The sequence below is a fragment of the Lethenteron reissneri genome, chromosome 27, assembly GCF_015708825.2.
Source record: "Lethenteron reissneri isolate LAM-NWPU_2019-01 chromosome 27, ASM1570882v1, whole genome shotgun sequence".
Classification (NCBI taxonomy): Eukaryota; Metazoa; Chordata; class Hyperoartia; order Petromyzontiformes; family Petromyzontidae; genus Lethenteron; species Lethenteron reissneri.
The window spans coordinates 5,044,932-5,061,812 of record NC_083805.1 but is presented as its reverse complement, the minus strand read 5'-3'; the positions used below and the strand labels follow the sequence as shown (position 1 = coordinate 5,061,812).

Here is a 16,881-nt window from a genome sequence, read left to right as displayed (position 1 = left end):
CAAGTATTGTGGTTAGTGCACACATGATTCCTTGTTAAAAGGTTTCAGTTGTGTTGCCGGAAAAAAGGGGAAAACCCCTATTATTATATTTTGGTACTGACAAAGGAGGTCTAATGATGTGTTAATACAACAGCGATTAACATCCGCTTTGTCAATCCACTGCCGGATGAAAACCTCTGCATGTCATGTCGGTGACGGTACTTCTTCACCATACTTTACCATGCTGGTCAATGCGGGTTGGCAAATTGGGGTGTGTTAAACCGGTGCAAATATCACTGACTGCTGATGTTAGTTTTGGCTGGGAAATTTAACTCAGGTTGTCAGCTCCATACGTATACTATAACTATGAAATACAATGGCGTCGACATGGTGGCACGGTTGATTAGGGCACTGCACAATTAATACGGTCCATTTCCCGATCGTGGCTAACATCACTGGCAAAGAATATCTAAACCAGTCCTGGATCCGCTCCCCTTCCACCAACTAACTCTGACCAGCGTGGTAAAGTATGGTAAAACAACCCCCACCCATGACTGACACGTCAGGCATGGTATAATGATACAGGCCTGTAAATTAGATTTGTTTTTTATTATTATTATAAAAAAAATTGTAAGCATATCAACGATTTAACATGGAGAGATTAAAAAACACATCCCAGCATGTTAAGTTGTGTGCTGTATATGCAGTCTTGTGTGTTTTTGTTGGTATAGAAACTATTGACCATGTACTTGGCGATGTAACAGCGTAGTGCTTGCTTGTAATTGTTTGCGCTGGGGATGGGATTGAACGTCAGTCAGGGCAACGTTACACACCGTGCAGTCCCAGCATGTGCTCCAGGATTAGCACCCTCTCGGCCAGAATCTTAAGGGCCTCCCGTAGCTGTTGGATTCCATCTCCCTGCACGCACACATCACGGTAACCCTTATTGACAATCGCAAAAAACCACGTTTCTTTTTTTTTGTTCATTTGCATTTTCAATTTGCTGCTCCGCTGATTAACTGAATGCGTTCGTTGTTGGAATTCCAATTTTGCAGCGGCGTGGAAACCTTCCCCCGCGGATTTTTTTTGTTCCTTTACTTGTCAAACGATCCCTTACAAAATTGAAAGAATAAAACATTCTCAAGTGAATCTCATCACCAGAGTGGATGGATTTCATCAAGCTAGCACGTGCTAAGCCTCCAGCAGGCTGCAAAGCTATTCTGGATCCAGACACAGTGCCAGTGGAACGGTAATTTGTCAATTGTTTTCATATTTGTTGTGTGAACATCTGGTTAATTCGGCGCGTGAAAGCCTACCAGATGGAGGTTCTCCATTAAACTCTTTGAGTGTGCCACGTGGCTTCATCATTGGTGCATAATAACCCGTTATGTCTGTGTGAGAATTTTCAATGATTTAATCACCCGACACTGTTTTAGGCTAGCACAGTCATTGGCACACTGCACAACGAACCCAAAGCGGTCTTGGACACACTCCCCTCTTACTTCGCCAAATTAAAGCAACTTTTCAAAGATCTCTAGAGTAGTGGGAGAAACCTCGCAAGGCACACTGCGCCCAGCTGCCTTGTTCAAAGACGCATTAAGTAATGTTTAAATTATAGCACGGTTGGCTACGTGCGGTGCGAATGAATTATCAACATGAATACAAATGTGTGCGTGTCTTACTGGAGGACCCTTCTCTCCAATATCACCCTTGTTTCCTTTTTCTCCCTGAAACGGGAAAATGACGGCAATGTTCTTTAACAACGAAACAATCCACTGCAGTATCTTCATTTATCGCGAGCATCCTCATCGCATTTGCGAAGAACATTTTCAGCATTACAGCTTTGCAGTCTCTGGGCCACTGCAAGTCCATGGCAATGTCATGAACAAATGAGTAAAAATCGGGGTGGGGGGGGGGGGTGGGGTTGGGGGACCGAATTTGCAGGTCGATATATCGGTAATGTGAGCAGCACATTGAACGGCTGAGCTGCCTTGACCGCAGGATGTTGCTAATTGACTGGTCGCGCGAAAAGATAATTGCGTGGCAACTCACGTGCGTGCCTCTCATGCCAGACTCCCCGGGCCAACCGCGCTCGCCCTGCGGGATAAACACGCGGCAGATAACGTCATCTTTCATCTGCAAAAATCCCCTGACTAGTGCAATGAAATTAAAGGTGTTGTATGTTTTTAATATGTACGGGTTTTTTCTTTTCTTGCAGAACATTTTTTATAAATGCCGTAATCGTCTACCGACCATTTTGCACTTTTCTGAAGAAGAAAATATAATTTCTTGATTTGAAGCTTTCGTGACTGCAAGGATTCATATTCTTAGGTTTTTTGGTAAAGTCACGTAGGTAAAAAATTAAAATTAATAAAAGTAAAATAAAAATAAAATAAAAATCACGACGTTTCGTGATTTAAATTTTTTACCTACGTGACTTTACCGAAAAAACCTAAGAATAAGAAAATAGAAAGCGATTATCCAAAGAACAATCTTATTACCATCCTGCATGTTACATGTTATATCTGCCAGCCGTTATCCAGCCTGCAAACAAAGCCACCGCATTCGTTGGGTGACGAACAAGTTGAAGACAACAGCGGCAAACCTCATCCACACCTCAGCGATCAGTTGCCGCAACTTGGTTGCATGCAACTGGATCGCCTGTACATTTGGACGTCCCTGCAACTGGTTGCGAGCAGTTGCAAGGCAGGTTTCTTACCGCAGAAGACAAGCTGTTTTCCAGCGATCTACTCGCTCATTCGCAAGCGAAGTGGTTCACCACGTCTGTGATTGGTCATTACAATCCCGGTACCACTCTGCACTTTCTTGTCGCGCATTTCGAAGCGCTTAGATGTGGACAAAGCAGTCGCGAGCGATGACCGAGCAGCGCAACCTTGAGTAGCAGTTTTTCTGGTCGCTGCATCTTTCGGCTCAGGTGTGGAGCCGGTTTCATGGAGCGTAACTTTGCGTGTTACCGTACCCTGTCGCCTTTTTCTCCTTTTAATCCCTCTTGCCCTGGTGGTCCCACGGCTCCATTGGAACCCTGGAAGAGGCAAAACACAATATTTACGTTCTCTCGCTTTTCATTGTGTCACTTCATTGACCGTTCGGCTACATGCGTGCACACATACGGCACTTTATTTTTATCCGCAACTGGATGAGGGCCTCTGTTGGTGGTGGTAGTGGGAGGTTTTGACCGCGCCTCACCACGCTCCGCAGTGCGGGGCTGGTGAAGGCGGAGAGCACAGCTGTTGGAGTGTAGTACGGTACAACGGTGGATTTTGCCGCATTAACTCCCTGCCGACAACATCCAAGTGCCATGCAGACTCAAGCCTGCTTAGCTTCTGAGATCTGACAAGATCGGACTGATCCGGGCTGATAACTAAACTTACTATTTTTTATTTATTTTTTTATTTTACCAGGTAAGGCCCACTGAGCGATATAGCTATGTTTCAGAAACAATCTGGACACAAATGATAGCTCGAGGAAGTGGCTTATCATGTGGAAATTTACAGCCGCCAAATACTCTAAAGGCATGTTTGTAAATGTGGAGGAGAAAACCGGAGGACCCGGAGAAAAATCCACGCGACCGCGGAAAGAGACACGTAAACTCCAAATACACAGGGGCGTCAGGGTCGGGATGAAACCCACGACCTCCTGCATACCAGGCGAGGGAGTTAACATCTCGCCACCGTGGCACCCTTCTGCATAGCTGCATATGATAAGGTCATAGGGTAGCTATACAGATCATCAACATTTTTTCGCGAGAGCTCCAGATTAATATAGTGTACCGGCCGACGGTACTTGTAAAAGATACTCACGTCTTTCCCTGCGGGGCCATCTGGCCCAATTGGCCCGGCAAGGCCCTCCTGGCCTGTCAGAAAGTGGGAGACATTTAAATAGTAAATAGCGGTCCGTGAATTTATTAAAACCAAAGGATTAAGAACTCCACGCTTAACCATGTAAATCCAGACGGCTATACGCCTTCATGCATAAAATAATTTAATGGAACGGTTGAATAAAATATGGGTTTTTTAAATCTTAATTTGCATCGAAAAAGAACACGTTTCTTTGATTAAAATGTTAATCTTTATAGGTTCGTGCAGCCTTCTTTATTAATGTATGCAGTTTCTGTGACTCAATGTTGATTTCTCATCGCACGCTTTTGAAGGCTTCATATACAGTATATATAACGTATAATTGAACAAGTAGGCTTTCACGATCAATATTATTCATCATAAAGGGGGTTTAATCTTCACTTAAAGCTTTCGTGACTGCAGGAATTCATATTCTTGGGGTCTTTCGGTAAAGTCACGTCGATAGCAATCGTCATCAGGATGACGATCGCTTGTGTTGTGATCAAAACGTCGTAGTAAAGAATATAAAGGGGGTTTCTTGGGGGCTATATCGGGTGGAGGTGGATTCACGACACATTTGCATTACCGCAATCTAACCCAAAAAAATCGTCACCATGGACACAAATATGTTCATATTATCATGTGTTCATAATGACGTTATTATGAACACATAGATAGATAACATATATATACCAATGTAAAGTTTTCGTGACTGCAGGGATTCATCTTCTTGGTTCTTTCGGTAAAGTCACGTAGAAGGGAAATAATAAAATAAAAAAAATAAAACATAATAAAATCAAATAATTCTCACGACGTTTCGGCCACAACGCAAGCAGCCGTCATTCAGTGAAGAACAGGTCTGTCGGAAAGACAGCGTCTGAAGAACAGGTCTGTCGGAAAGACAGCGTCTGAATGACGCTGTCTTTCCGACAGACCTGTTCTTCACCTGAGGACGGCTGCTTGCGTTGTGGCCGAAACGTCGTGAGAATTATTTTATTTTATTATGTTTTATTTTTATTATTTTACTATTTCCCTTCTACGTGACTTTACCGAAAGAACCAAGAAGACATATATATGCCATTTGATTTTCAGTCAACAGTCACCTGGGGACCCAGGTGGTCCAGGCGGGCCTGGCGGTCCTCGCGGACCTGCGATCACTGCGTTGATGACGTCGCTGGAAGGGGCCTTTACTCCTGAAGGCACAGAACAAGTGGCACATTTGAACAGAGTTATACGGGTGACTTAACGGCTCTCGTGACCCTCGTGAACCCATTGAGTTCTCCACCGATTCATCTTCTTGGTTTTTTCGGTAAAGTCACGTAGAATGGAAATAAGACAGACTCTGTCTTCTCGACAGACCTGTTCTCCACCTGAGGACGGCTGCTTGCGTTGTGGCCGAAACGTCGTGAGAATAATTTTATTATGTTTTATTTTTATTATTTTATTATTTTCATTCTACGTAACTTTACCGAAAGAACCAAGAAGATGAATCCCTGCAGTCACGAAAACTTTAAATCGAAAATTTTCCACTGATGTTGAGGACTCGGCCCCCCGGGAAAACAGTTTCGTCTCATCCGTCACACCGCGTTCTACCACTTTACACTTCAAACCGCTTCCCTTTGTGGTGCTGTCTTCACACTGCACAAACTTTATAATTCCTCACCGTCGTCTATCTTGTTTTCCCCTCAAGCTCTTCCAGCCTTGTTCAATCTAGGTAACATGCACAACTCCTATCGATTACAACTTCGGCGGTGCTGTTTGTTACTGGCCGCTTCGCGTTTTTGCTCTTCGGGTCTGTACTCATTCACGAGTTTAACAACAACAACAAATTAGAAATGGAAAACGCACGCGAATGCCGATACTTTCTCTCACATCTCGCTGAGCTAATGGCTTCATTTTTCTAACCACCAGTGCATTAAGCAGAGGGCCATGAAGGTCAGAGCAATGTTTAAACTGCGCATAGTTTACAATCGTTTTTGGCAGCTTGTCATGTCTTGAAAACCCGCTGCGTTGACTGTTTCTGGCACGTGGTTCACGTTGCAGGCGCCCGCACTGCAATTGCCGAAGGCAGGCACGAGAGGGCACCTGCTTCCTAGATCACTGCTTCTCAGTCTCTGTCATTGCAAGGCACCACACGAGCTCGGGCTGAAAGATTTGTGGAAAATATCTAGTTGCGATTTTTCTGACAGATATTGCGATTGCGATGTGATTTGCGATTTTAAAAAGTCAAGTTTCAGTTCAATATTCACCGTGTAATAGATTTAAAACATGTGATGGAGCATTGCCACGTGATACCATCAAAATATGAACTGCTCTATATATTCTAATGCAAGGATGAGAACTTAAAATATATTAATTGCTTCCAAAATTTATTAAAATGTTTTAACTGAAATAGATCAAACATAGAACAATTGTTAAGTTAAATAAGTAAAGTTATAATAATACCGCATAAATATAATAAGAAGTAATAGGACTTTTGAATTCGCAAAAAAATCGCAGCCTTTGCAATTTGCTAATCGCATTGTGTCAAATTGAGATTTCGATTTGAAATCGATTAATCGTTCAGCCCTACCGCGCACACACACACTTTGGAGTTGTCTCGATCTCCGCAGCACACCGAACCCCCCCCCCCCGCTCCTAAAATAAAATCACTATGGGTCCTTCAACCAACAGTGTATTGATCGTGGCTGATGAAGATCTGCGCGCGCGCGCGAGCGTCTCTCTTGCAAGTGATTACGTCGCAATGGGCGAAGTTGGAAATGTGGAATCTCCACAATGGGCGTGTGTCGCGCTGCCCTCGTTCACATCACCCCGTGTCTTCCCCTGTACCCCCCCCCTCTCCCGGCATCTCATCGCCGACTCAATACCGCAGACGCGTGAGGCTCGGGTTTAATCACTCACCCCGGGGGGTGGGTGTAATGGGGCGGTTAGGAAGGAGTTGTATGTTTTGTGTGCCAGTGCGTGCGCATCTACGTGTTTCACTTGGTAATTGTTCTGTTTTATTTGGAGTTTCGTGCCTTCTGTGTTCATTTCGACTTCTGCGTTTGTCTCTTTAATTGCTTTGCGTTGACGTCCGTTTGTCTACGTGTTTGTTCATTATTTATTTCATCGTGCGCGCGTGTGTGTGTGTGTTAATCGATTCCAAAATATCATGGCACACCTGGGACTTTTCCATACCACACACACACATCCAGAAACGCCACACGTAATATTATATAAACCAACCTAATACGTCGCCTATTTTACGTTTTTTCCTCTTAAAACCTGACTGTGTTGAGTTTTTTTATAACCAAATAATATATTTCCTCCATGGATTTCTAAATTCCCGATGCAATTAAGGCTCATAATCCCGGTTGCATTGAGGGTCTGAGTCTGTTCTTTTTTATGCGATATACAATATCACAGTCTTATATTTTCCTTTTTATAAATAAATCAACATACGTTGACTGTAGCATCTACGTGAATGCCAGTGAATTGTCGAACCCATAAGTTTTTTTATCTATCAAATCCAACTATCAGGAGTTTTGTTTTGTTTCAAGGGTAATTATTTACATTTTCTTTACCTATAAGTTTACTGTCTATAATTGCAATATAAAAGTATTTGAAAATTTCATTATTATTTTAACGTATGCAATTATTGCCTAGCCGCAAAAGATTAGTTTCAGTTCAAGGGTAATTGGTGAACTTATCAATGAGTGAATTTTAAAATTAAACTCATCGATAACACGCGTGCGTGTTATTTTAAGAATCTTAAATCCTCCACGCAATATTTACGAGCTGCACCGTGAACATTTATATTCACTGACTCCAAGCTGTAAATGTGTCGTACAAATTCCTCTTCTTTACAGCCCTTTGCCAATCCACTCCTGGATGAGGGCCATCCGATACCCACGTCGGCCATGGAGATTGCCTGACCATACTTCACCACGTTTCGTCAATATGGGCAAACGCTCGCTGGTGTGTAATTGCCATTTCATATTCCTAGGCATTTAGAATTAAAGAAAACATCTTGTAAAAGAGCGTGCATTTAAGCGCACACACACACATTTGCCAAAATTAACTCAAGTAAATGGTCAGACGAATGTCTGACGAAGTCTCAGGGTTATTCCACCAGGGATAATTGTTGATCCGGCCACCCATGGAGAGATCTGCTAAATTTGACGTAAATTTAAAGGCTACGTTTTTTCTTTCAATTGATTCTGCAGCCCAACCCTTTCAACCCCTTGATTACCATGCAAACAACAGGGGAATGCACAAGGTCTGCATGAATCACCAAAAAAAACCCCAATAGAAACCCAGCACTGTGGTACAGCGGTTTGATATATTCATCGGGCTTCTAGGCAAAGTCCTACAAATCACGATTAAGGCAAATGAAACAAAGAGTCCCATTATAAGCACTGCTTGTATGCACATTTTTTGGCATCCATACAATTCCTCCCCGGTGTAAATATAAAATGTTACGATGTGGGTCTCCGCCTTTGTGCTCTGTATCCTGATGTGTGCTTTATTTCGGGTTGCACCGCATGCTGTTGGACGCCAAACGTCCAACAATTGGCTTCACGTGATGGGAGCCTCTTCAAGGACCGAAAACGTGATCTTGAACAAGCTGCCGGTGCATCGCTCCGCATGGCGAACTTCCGTAACTGAAGAAGTTCCAAGCACGAGGAGTAAAAAAAAAATATGTCGGGCGTCACGCAGAACACGAAAAAAAGCACGTGGTACAACCAGAAAACACATCGGAAGAGCTATCAAAAATGTTGGTGGGGTAAACTGACTTGTGCATTCCCTGCCCACTTGAAGGCCAACGATAGGCTGCTACAAGATGTGGATTACGCACGTGCAAGAGGTCATGTGACTGGATGATTTTGCTCATTCTTTGGCGTGATCTCACCTAAAATAAGTAATGGGTGCCCAGAAAAATATGTGGTGCCTAACTTGGAATAGAGACCCGGAATAGATGAGACCAAAACCGTGGCAGTCGGTGCCCAATTTAAAAGAAATGCCTAACTCGAATGCTCTTCCTTGACAATCGAATTACTCAATGATGCTTGTTTTCACTGTCGCAGTGGCATGCTAATCATTCACATGAAAAGCGCAGTTGAAATGTCCGATTAGATCATCTTGTAGGGTGGCTCAGACGTCTGTAGCCCCGGTTTCTCTTTTATACCCTGAACACTCGCGTGAAAACGAAATGATTAGTTAAAGACGACGTATAGACTCAACCTGTAGATTGTGCATCGATTTCTAAAGATACATTTCAAATTCTATCTTTAAAGAAAGATTCAACAAAACCAAGGAAGCAGCGGTACATTTACGGAGTTGTGCCACAGCGGTTGGAGTACCGCACTTTGAACCCGGAAACCTGAGTTTGATTCCCGATCACAGTGGCGAAGTATGGTCAAACATCCCCCATGATTAACACGCCGTGAGAAGGCATTTATTCAGTAGTGGATTAACAAACGGTCGTATGCAGTTATTAATTTATTCAATGAACGTGTGATCACCTCCGCTCAGCTATGCACGATCTTGCTGACGAGTTACCGCTCTCCACTGAGAATGGGAAAAGCGAGTAATGTGTACACCTGTTACACCTGGCGTGAACCTGAGGTCGTATAACCCTCACGCAACGCCAGCTCATTTCACCCGTGAAATCGAAAACAACCCACGACTCATCTTTCATTAATTGCGGCAGCCTACGTGATAAAGAAATGCAATTTTTTGCACGACGGCTCGCCGGTTTCATCAATCCGCTCTCCTGAACGACAACGTCGGTGCACGTTCAGTGCTTGTGTTTGGTGCGGTGTTGATCCGTCTGGGATGAAGAGGAAGGTTCGCTCAAAAAAGGTACATCTTCGCCAAGACGAGCAGGAGGAGGCAAACAGTGATGCTGATAATGATGATGATGGTGGTGTTGTCTGTTCCTCGTTGATTTAATTGGGCACCCTTGGTTCTGAAGTAAATGGGAGCGGGGTGAAAGCCACCCAGACTTGAGCTGCACACAAAATGAGCAATGAAAGGCAGTTTGCTGTTTACCCAGGGGCCATCCCGCTAATTGGCTCGTATGGCTCGTGCAGTCCTCGAGTTGTGCCAAAAACAAAGTGACCCCCTTTATTTTTTTCAGTGCCGCTGAAGCTTTTTTCACAAAGGACACGACCCATTTAAAAAAAATCTAACTAACACCCAGGGAAAAGCTGTTCGCTTCCAAAATATGACACTTTCTCCACAATGCAACACCACACTTTTTTTTTATGCCCCCTCTATGCGATGCACTCCTAAACAGATGTTGCCAATAAATATGCTCCACAGAATGGAAGTTGCTGCACCAAGGATTATAATGTCTCATACGCTTGAAGGTGCTCGTGTTCCAGAACCTGTTAAAAAAATACCTACAAAATCAGGACTATGCCAAACATTATACCAGGGTCACATGCACATGAAGTGGAAAGCTGTGTTATGCCGGTCTGCTATGTAGCTGGAGCAAATGTAAAAGGAGTAAAACATTTCTATATTTTTTTAAAATATCCTGCTTAATTCTGCAAATAGTTTCACGTACCTCCGACTTACAGCCCTGGACCAGTCAGTGATGGAAACTCCACAATCCCATGCCAGGGATGAGTGTGTTCAATAGGACAACAAAAACAATATATTTCTCCCCACAAAATGCTGCTCATGTGGTCGACCCTGGAGGGATGTAGGGCTGGCAGGGTTTTATACTCACAACCTTCCAACAACTTGCAACTCCACCTACCTCTGTGCCCACCGGCTGTAAATACAGGTTCACATTAGCCCACTGCACCACCGCTCCACGCCACATTGTGTATGATTTGAACGGTCCACCCTAATCCGCATCCACACAAACCACAGCAGATCCAGATACCTGATGCACAAGTGGAAAATTAGAAACTCTCCAGTCGTGTGCGACTGTGGTCATCCAGAACAGACCATACAACGTATAACGACGCGATGCCCAATCCACAAATACAAAGGAGAAATCGCAGCGATGCGCTCCCACTGCATCTGACGCGGTCGTCTGACTCGAACGCATGAATGTTCAATTGTAGTTGTTACTCTGAATCTACATCAGCCGTACGAAAGAAGAAGAAGACAACCTATTTGGCATCATTATTACAAGCCGTTCTCAATCCACCAATGGATGAAGGCCTCCCCACACCACGTAGATTACGGGGGGGTTTGACCATACTTCAACACCCTGCTCCTTGCAGGTTGGTGAAGGTGGAGCCCAGGGCCACTTTAAATATCACGTGCCGCTGATGTACTTTAGTCATGGCTGGGATTCGAGCTACCAACCTATGCACGACTGCTCCACTCCCATTTCTTTTTTCATAGCTGGACTACACTTGAATGCGCTGTAATTGGGTTTACGTCAACATGTATAGACGAGCATTGCACACCGTCGCGTCCTGTTGTATATCGAAGCGAGACTTGCAAACTTTGGCTGCACAATTTGCACTGCAGTTTTTCATCGTTACAATGGCTTTTTTTTTTGGCTAAGCAAGCGGACACGCGGCCAAAAACCAAACCGCGCAACTGACGCAGAGAGAGTGAGAGAGACGGAGAGAGGAGCCGAACAGCTGTTTTCTCATGTAAAAAGCATGCGGCCAGATACACGTGCCATTACACGCATTCCAGACGAAAAACCTCAAGACATGCCACAAGTTCAAAAACACCGTCTTCGAAAACTATGTCATTTTATTGCACCCGCTCAAAATTTCTCTCCACCCCCCGATTTTGAGTCGGCGGTAGTGGAGGACTCTTCGACAAAAGACGACGACGCGCACGCACATGCCCCCACGATCGCTGCCGTGTTTACGCATACTCAGCGTAAACATCGCATGCTCTGGTGGTCGTTGTGGGAGGGATTCCTGAATTCCTGGCTGTTTATGCTCCAACTTGGAAACAATTTGACAACTAATGAAACCCTGACAAAAGGGCACTGGCATATGAAGTTTTCTAGCCGATGCAAAATAGCAGGGTGCTGGCGCTCTGTCTTTTTTCTTTCCAACAATGCGCGTCACAATTCTTTGTGCTCGTGTTTGCCTTCCTGACAGCCACGACAGTGAGCCGTTAAACTTGCAGCCATCGCCTGCAAAGCCACGCTATTGTACCGTCGGCAATGTGTACAACCGTCCCGCGCTGCCGTTACGAGCCGTCAACCATCCAGAGCCAATCCCGTGTATTTTGCTGCAGCCACGGCCAACGCTCGTGCCTTTTATCCCGACATTTCGTGTCGGTTAAGCGCATACTGCGGGATGAGTGAGTGCCCTGCAAATGACGAACAACCAGAAGCGCGGTCTCCATTATCAAAGTGGAATTTCCGATGGCATCGCGCATCTTACCCTTGTGAATTTCCCTGGACAATTGCAGCATCCTGCCTGCAAAATTGCAGGACGGGAAGGGGCTGCCTCGGCCAGCTGCACCACGAAGGAAGCGTGGCGTGAAAGGTTTTACGGTAACGAAATGTTGGCACGCGTGTATTTAAATTTGCAGTGAGTACTCGCAATGCAATCCGTTGCTGGTGTGGTGCAGAGCACCGCAAATTTAGAACGGTTACGAATGTGGTGGGTGTGCTGCTAACAGGACTTCGCATTCTAAATTCCTGATTGGAGGCTCGTGAATGCCCAGGGTGCACTTCTTCCCAAAGCCACAACGAAACCGATGATGTGGTGTTATTTATGGAAGTAAGCAGGGGCTTAATTTCAGCCAGAGCCGTCTGGGAGTTGAGCTACAGAAAAAAAAAATCCCTGTCCCACACTGCAGGAATTAAGTGAACCCATTACACACAAAATGTTACGTAACAATAGATACTGATTAAATCGATGTTGCCCATTGTTATGCCTCGATCATCAGTACCTCGCTAATTATACATACATGAGTCTATCTCCATCAGATGTGTTTTAGGAAACAAACTTTGATGATTTGGGATTTTTTTTTTGCTGATGAGGTTTAGACAGAAAGCTGTTTGATCTACATTGGCTAGCGTCGGGTGACACTGTACTTCTGTAAATGGGCAAAACATTTGTAAACATGGAATGCGGCCATAACATGTGCGAAAGATGTTATTCGTGCGTTCCCATTATTTATGTGTCCGCATGCGAGTGTGTGTGTGTTGTGGGGAGAGGTAGTGTAACGGTTAGCGCTACACTGCGCTACGAAGCCGGCGACCCGAGTTCAATTCCCGCTCACGGCCAACACCAGTGGCGATTATCTGAACCGGTCATGGGCCTCCCCGAGGTCGACTCAGCCTCAAATGAGTACCTGGTATGATGGGTGAACATCGCCATGTGCCGTTCAGGCTAAACGGTGGATATTTGTCTTTGTGTGTGTTGAAGCCGTGCATCTGTACACACAGGCATCTTCGACATATCAGAATCTAAACTTAAAGTGTGTTGTGCCGTGGTGGCACTGGTTGCCACATACATCCCAGCACCACACACGATGTACACTTCGTGCCTACACTTCAGATGAAGCTTCCTCACTGTTGCACGGGCGGTGAGCCTCAGGGGCACAGCTGCAATGTGGACTTTGTGGGGAGTGCTCCCACTCACGAATGGTTTCCGGTGGGTATTGGTCAGATTACAGATAGGATCCCATTACAGATAGAACCCATCACACACACACACACTTTGGGAATATATCGGCCCTATATTTATATTAAATCTACGTTGCTGCCTGGCTACTGACAAAGCACAAAGCCCACTGTTTGTGCGGGCTACTGTGTTGCTGAAAGAGAGGGAGGGAGGGAGGGGGGGTAACACAGACTCAGATGTCATGATTTTTGTCTAAAATGTTGTGTGGTGGGGGGGGGTATCTTAAACCACATCTAAAAAATGCTGGTGGATGGGTGTCCTGACACCCATGAGACCCACATCGTGGACTTTGTGGCTTTAGGTCACCGACAAATTCGTGCGGTGTTTCGGTTTTGTCACAACAACGCCTCGTGTTTGGTAAACTGTTTCGGCTGACCTGACAAACGGTTGTGAAAAGGAGCAATTGATGGCTGTTTGCATTGAATTAAAGGAGCAATACATCATACGCAGAGATCTCAAATGTCACACACTATTATTGCCGAACATTTGTCACGACGATTTACCGACTCCTGTTCATAAGTCCCGCGGCGGATTAATGTGGCTGGATAATGCTACGTGCCGAAAGCCTCGAGGTTATATTTTATCATGTTTGCAAACTTTGTTGCACAGTTTATTAATCAATGTCAATTTTGTAAATAGTGTGACGAAGAGCTGCTATTGCACACACACGTGTTCAATTATATTTTTAAAACATGAGTAGATAAGCAAACTCAGCATTGAAATCGGGGAGGGGAGAGGTGGTTGGTAGTTGATGGTTGAACTCAGCATTGAAATCGGGGAGGGGAGAGGTGGTTGAAACGAATCGAAAACCGAAACGAAGAACCGGTTTTGGAAGGTAAAAAAAAATTTCAGATCGAAAACCGAAAACTGAAAAAAAAGTTTTTTGTGTTCTGGAAACCGCTCCTACCCCTCCAAAAAATATATAAGGATGCGAGATTCCCTCCCCCCAACCCCCCACCACCCTCTTCACCAACCCGCACTGAGCAGCGCGTGGTGAAGTATGGTCAAATAACCCCTACGCCATGGGGCTGCCTTCGTCCAGCAGAGGTTTAACCAAGGGCTGTAAACATACTCTCTGGTTCTTTCGGTAAAGTCACGTAGATATAAAATAATAATAATAAAGAAAACACGACGTTTCTGTCGCAACACAAGCGTCCGTCTTTAGGTGAGAAAAAATGATCTTCCCTCCCGTGCCTAACTCCTACAGCCAAACTCCTCCCCCCCCCTCTCATTCCCTCCCCCCTCCCGTGCCTATATAAAGCCACAACAGCAGATCATTTTTTCTCACCTGAAGACAGACGCTTGTGTTTCGACCAAAACGTCGTGTTTTCTTTTATAATTAGTTTTTCTATCTACGTGACTTTACCGAAAGAACCACAGAGTATGGATTGCTGCAGTCACGAAGGCTTCACATCAATGCTGTAAACATGTAAAAAATAATAATGTATTTTTTAAAACACATGTGTCAACTGCTCATTATAAAGGACCATTGTCAGTCCACGAGGAATTGCTTGACTATACTTCACCGTGCTGGGTTAGTGCAAATCGGTGAAGGGGGGACGCCCGATACAAAAATCACTCACCGCTAATGTGATCCACAGCTGGGAATCTAACTCGGGTCGCCAGCTTCATAAGCACAGTGCGTTAACCACTGTGCCACTGCTCACACCACACTGCATGCATAACATGGACAGCACGATGGAGCTGTGCCTCTGGATGAGTTTCAGTTTCCACGTGACATCACTGCCACGAGCAAATAGATTCCAACCATGTGCAAGGGCTTCTGAGTTGAAACTCCAGAATATACGAGGTGTGGGTTTATATTTGTGGAATTTGAAATAAAGCTAGGGCTCTCATAACCATTAAACGTGTCAAGTTATAGGTGGAATGGCATTCCACATTTTGCCTGTAAAGAGACACGTTTTATTGGGCCAAAAGTATGCTAAATTTATACAGTAAGGTGTTTGAACCAGAAAACATGTCACGGACATGGCAGTGGTTGCAACTGGGGTTATTTGTTTAACTTTGAATGGATTTTAAATTGTTAAATTGTAATTGGGTATGTAACATAACAGTGGGAGCAGAAATAGCTCAAGGGAACAGTGTCACATTTCTGGGAACCTGTGATATAACTCTCAGGAATTCAGCTAAAATACCAACATAGTTGAACCAAGACACCCTGCCAGAACATCGGGGCTAAATCAATGTAGGAAACAATGTTATTGTTCGTAAAAAAGAAAAAATCTGCTGTGGCTTGGTTATTTTTAGTAATATACGACCCTATTTTTGTAAAAAAAAAAAACAATAGCTGAATGAACTATTCAAGCACAAAGATATCCGCAAAACATATTTTCTTTGGCACGTTAAATACATGCCGCATAAGACATTGTTCTTCTTGTTGTTGAGAGTCATAAAAACAAAATACCAAAACGCTGATTTTTTTTTAAAGTGTCTGACAAGGGATCCGAGTCCAGAGTTGATTTTCCAGTCTCATGCGTTAATGTGTTGCTAGTGCACTACTAATTGATAATTCATAATAAAGGTTTTTGGGTTAGATCGCGTTATTTATAAATGTGACAACATTGAATTTTTTTTTAGTACAATTGCCCGATGATGCTGGATGTAATTACCAGCAAAACGTCGTACTACTAAAAAACTGTAAATGTTGTGGATTCACTCTTCAACACACCGGTGGGCTAAAGTAGTAAACTATTTTGTCTTTTGTCAACGTGACACATTTTTTTACTGATTGGCCGTGTCGGGTGGTGGAGGGTTGCGACACGTTTATAAATAACGCGATCTCACCCAAAAACCGTTATTGTGAATAATATTGGTCACGAAAGCCTACGTGTTAATTGATCATTATTGGAACACACAGACAGCGGTGTGGCGATAAACATGACACTGCTGCGCTTGTGTTGGGCTCTACCAGGCCGGTTCTCATGGGAAGCTGCGTGGTGAAGAAGACTTTGATGATAAAAATGTCGCAAGCCAGTGTCTCACTGGTTCTCTGTGTGAGATTCAATGAGGATCCACGCAAATCTACGGACCTCTGCGCGAGTGTCTATGGGCTTCTCAACGAGTATCTGCATACATGTGTCATTACGTGGGCCTCTTTGTGAGTTCATTGATCTCTGGAAAAAGTGCTGACGATGAAGCTACTGCCAGAGTATTCCAGTTTGGCAATGCATCCACGTGGGACTCGTCACCCGAGACTGGAAAACACGAGATGGACTTTCATTAACGGTAAATAACAAGACTCTTAAGCGACGTGAAGTATTTGATATTGTGAAGGCTATGGATAATGCATTTGCCCGAACAGCAGGCATTTTCCCTGAAGTTCAACAACATACAATTATTAGAAGAACAAAACATGCCTTCCAATAGATTGGGTTAAGTTTAGCTTTTTTTATTTTAATTACAAAAATAAAATTTGC

General features: G+C 44.2%; 1 protein-coding gene across 3 annotated transcripts in view; it reads right to left on the bottom strand.

Moving 5' to 3' along the window:
• The window catches only part of LOC133348417 (collagen alpha-1(XXVI) chain-like), a 118,227-nt gene that overhangs the window by 6,202 nt on the left and 95,144 nt on the right, over nucleotides 1-16,881 (bottom strand). For all 3 annotated transcript variants that reach the window (XM_061561211.1, XM_061561212.1, XM_061561213.1), the window contains 6 exons: nucleotides 4,940-5,029; nucleotides 3,801-3,853; nucleotides 2,960-3,022; nucleotides 2,032-2,076; nucleotides 1,662-1,706; nucleotides 813-897 (listed from right to left, as the gene is read on the bottom strand). In XM_061561211.1, the coding sequence (XP_061417195.1) occupies nucleotides 813-897; nucleotides 1,662-1,706; nucleotides 2,032-2,076; nucleotides 2,960-3,022; nucleotides 3,801-3,853; nucleotides 4,940-5,029 (381 nt within the window). The remainder of the gene's footprint in view (nucleotides 1-812; nucleotides 898-1,661; nucleotides 1,707-2,031; nucleotides 2,077-2,959; nucleotides 3,023-3,800; nucleotides 3,854-4,939; nucleotides 5,030-16,881) is intronic.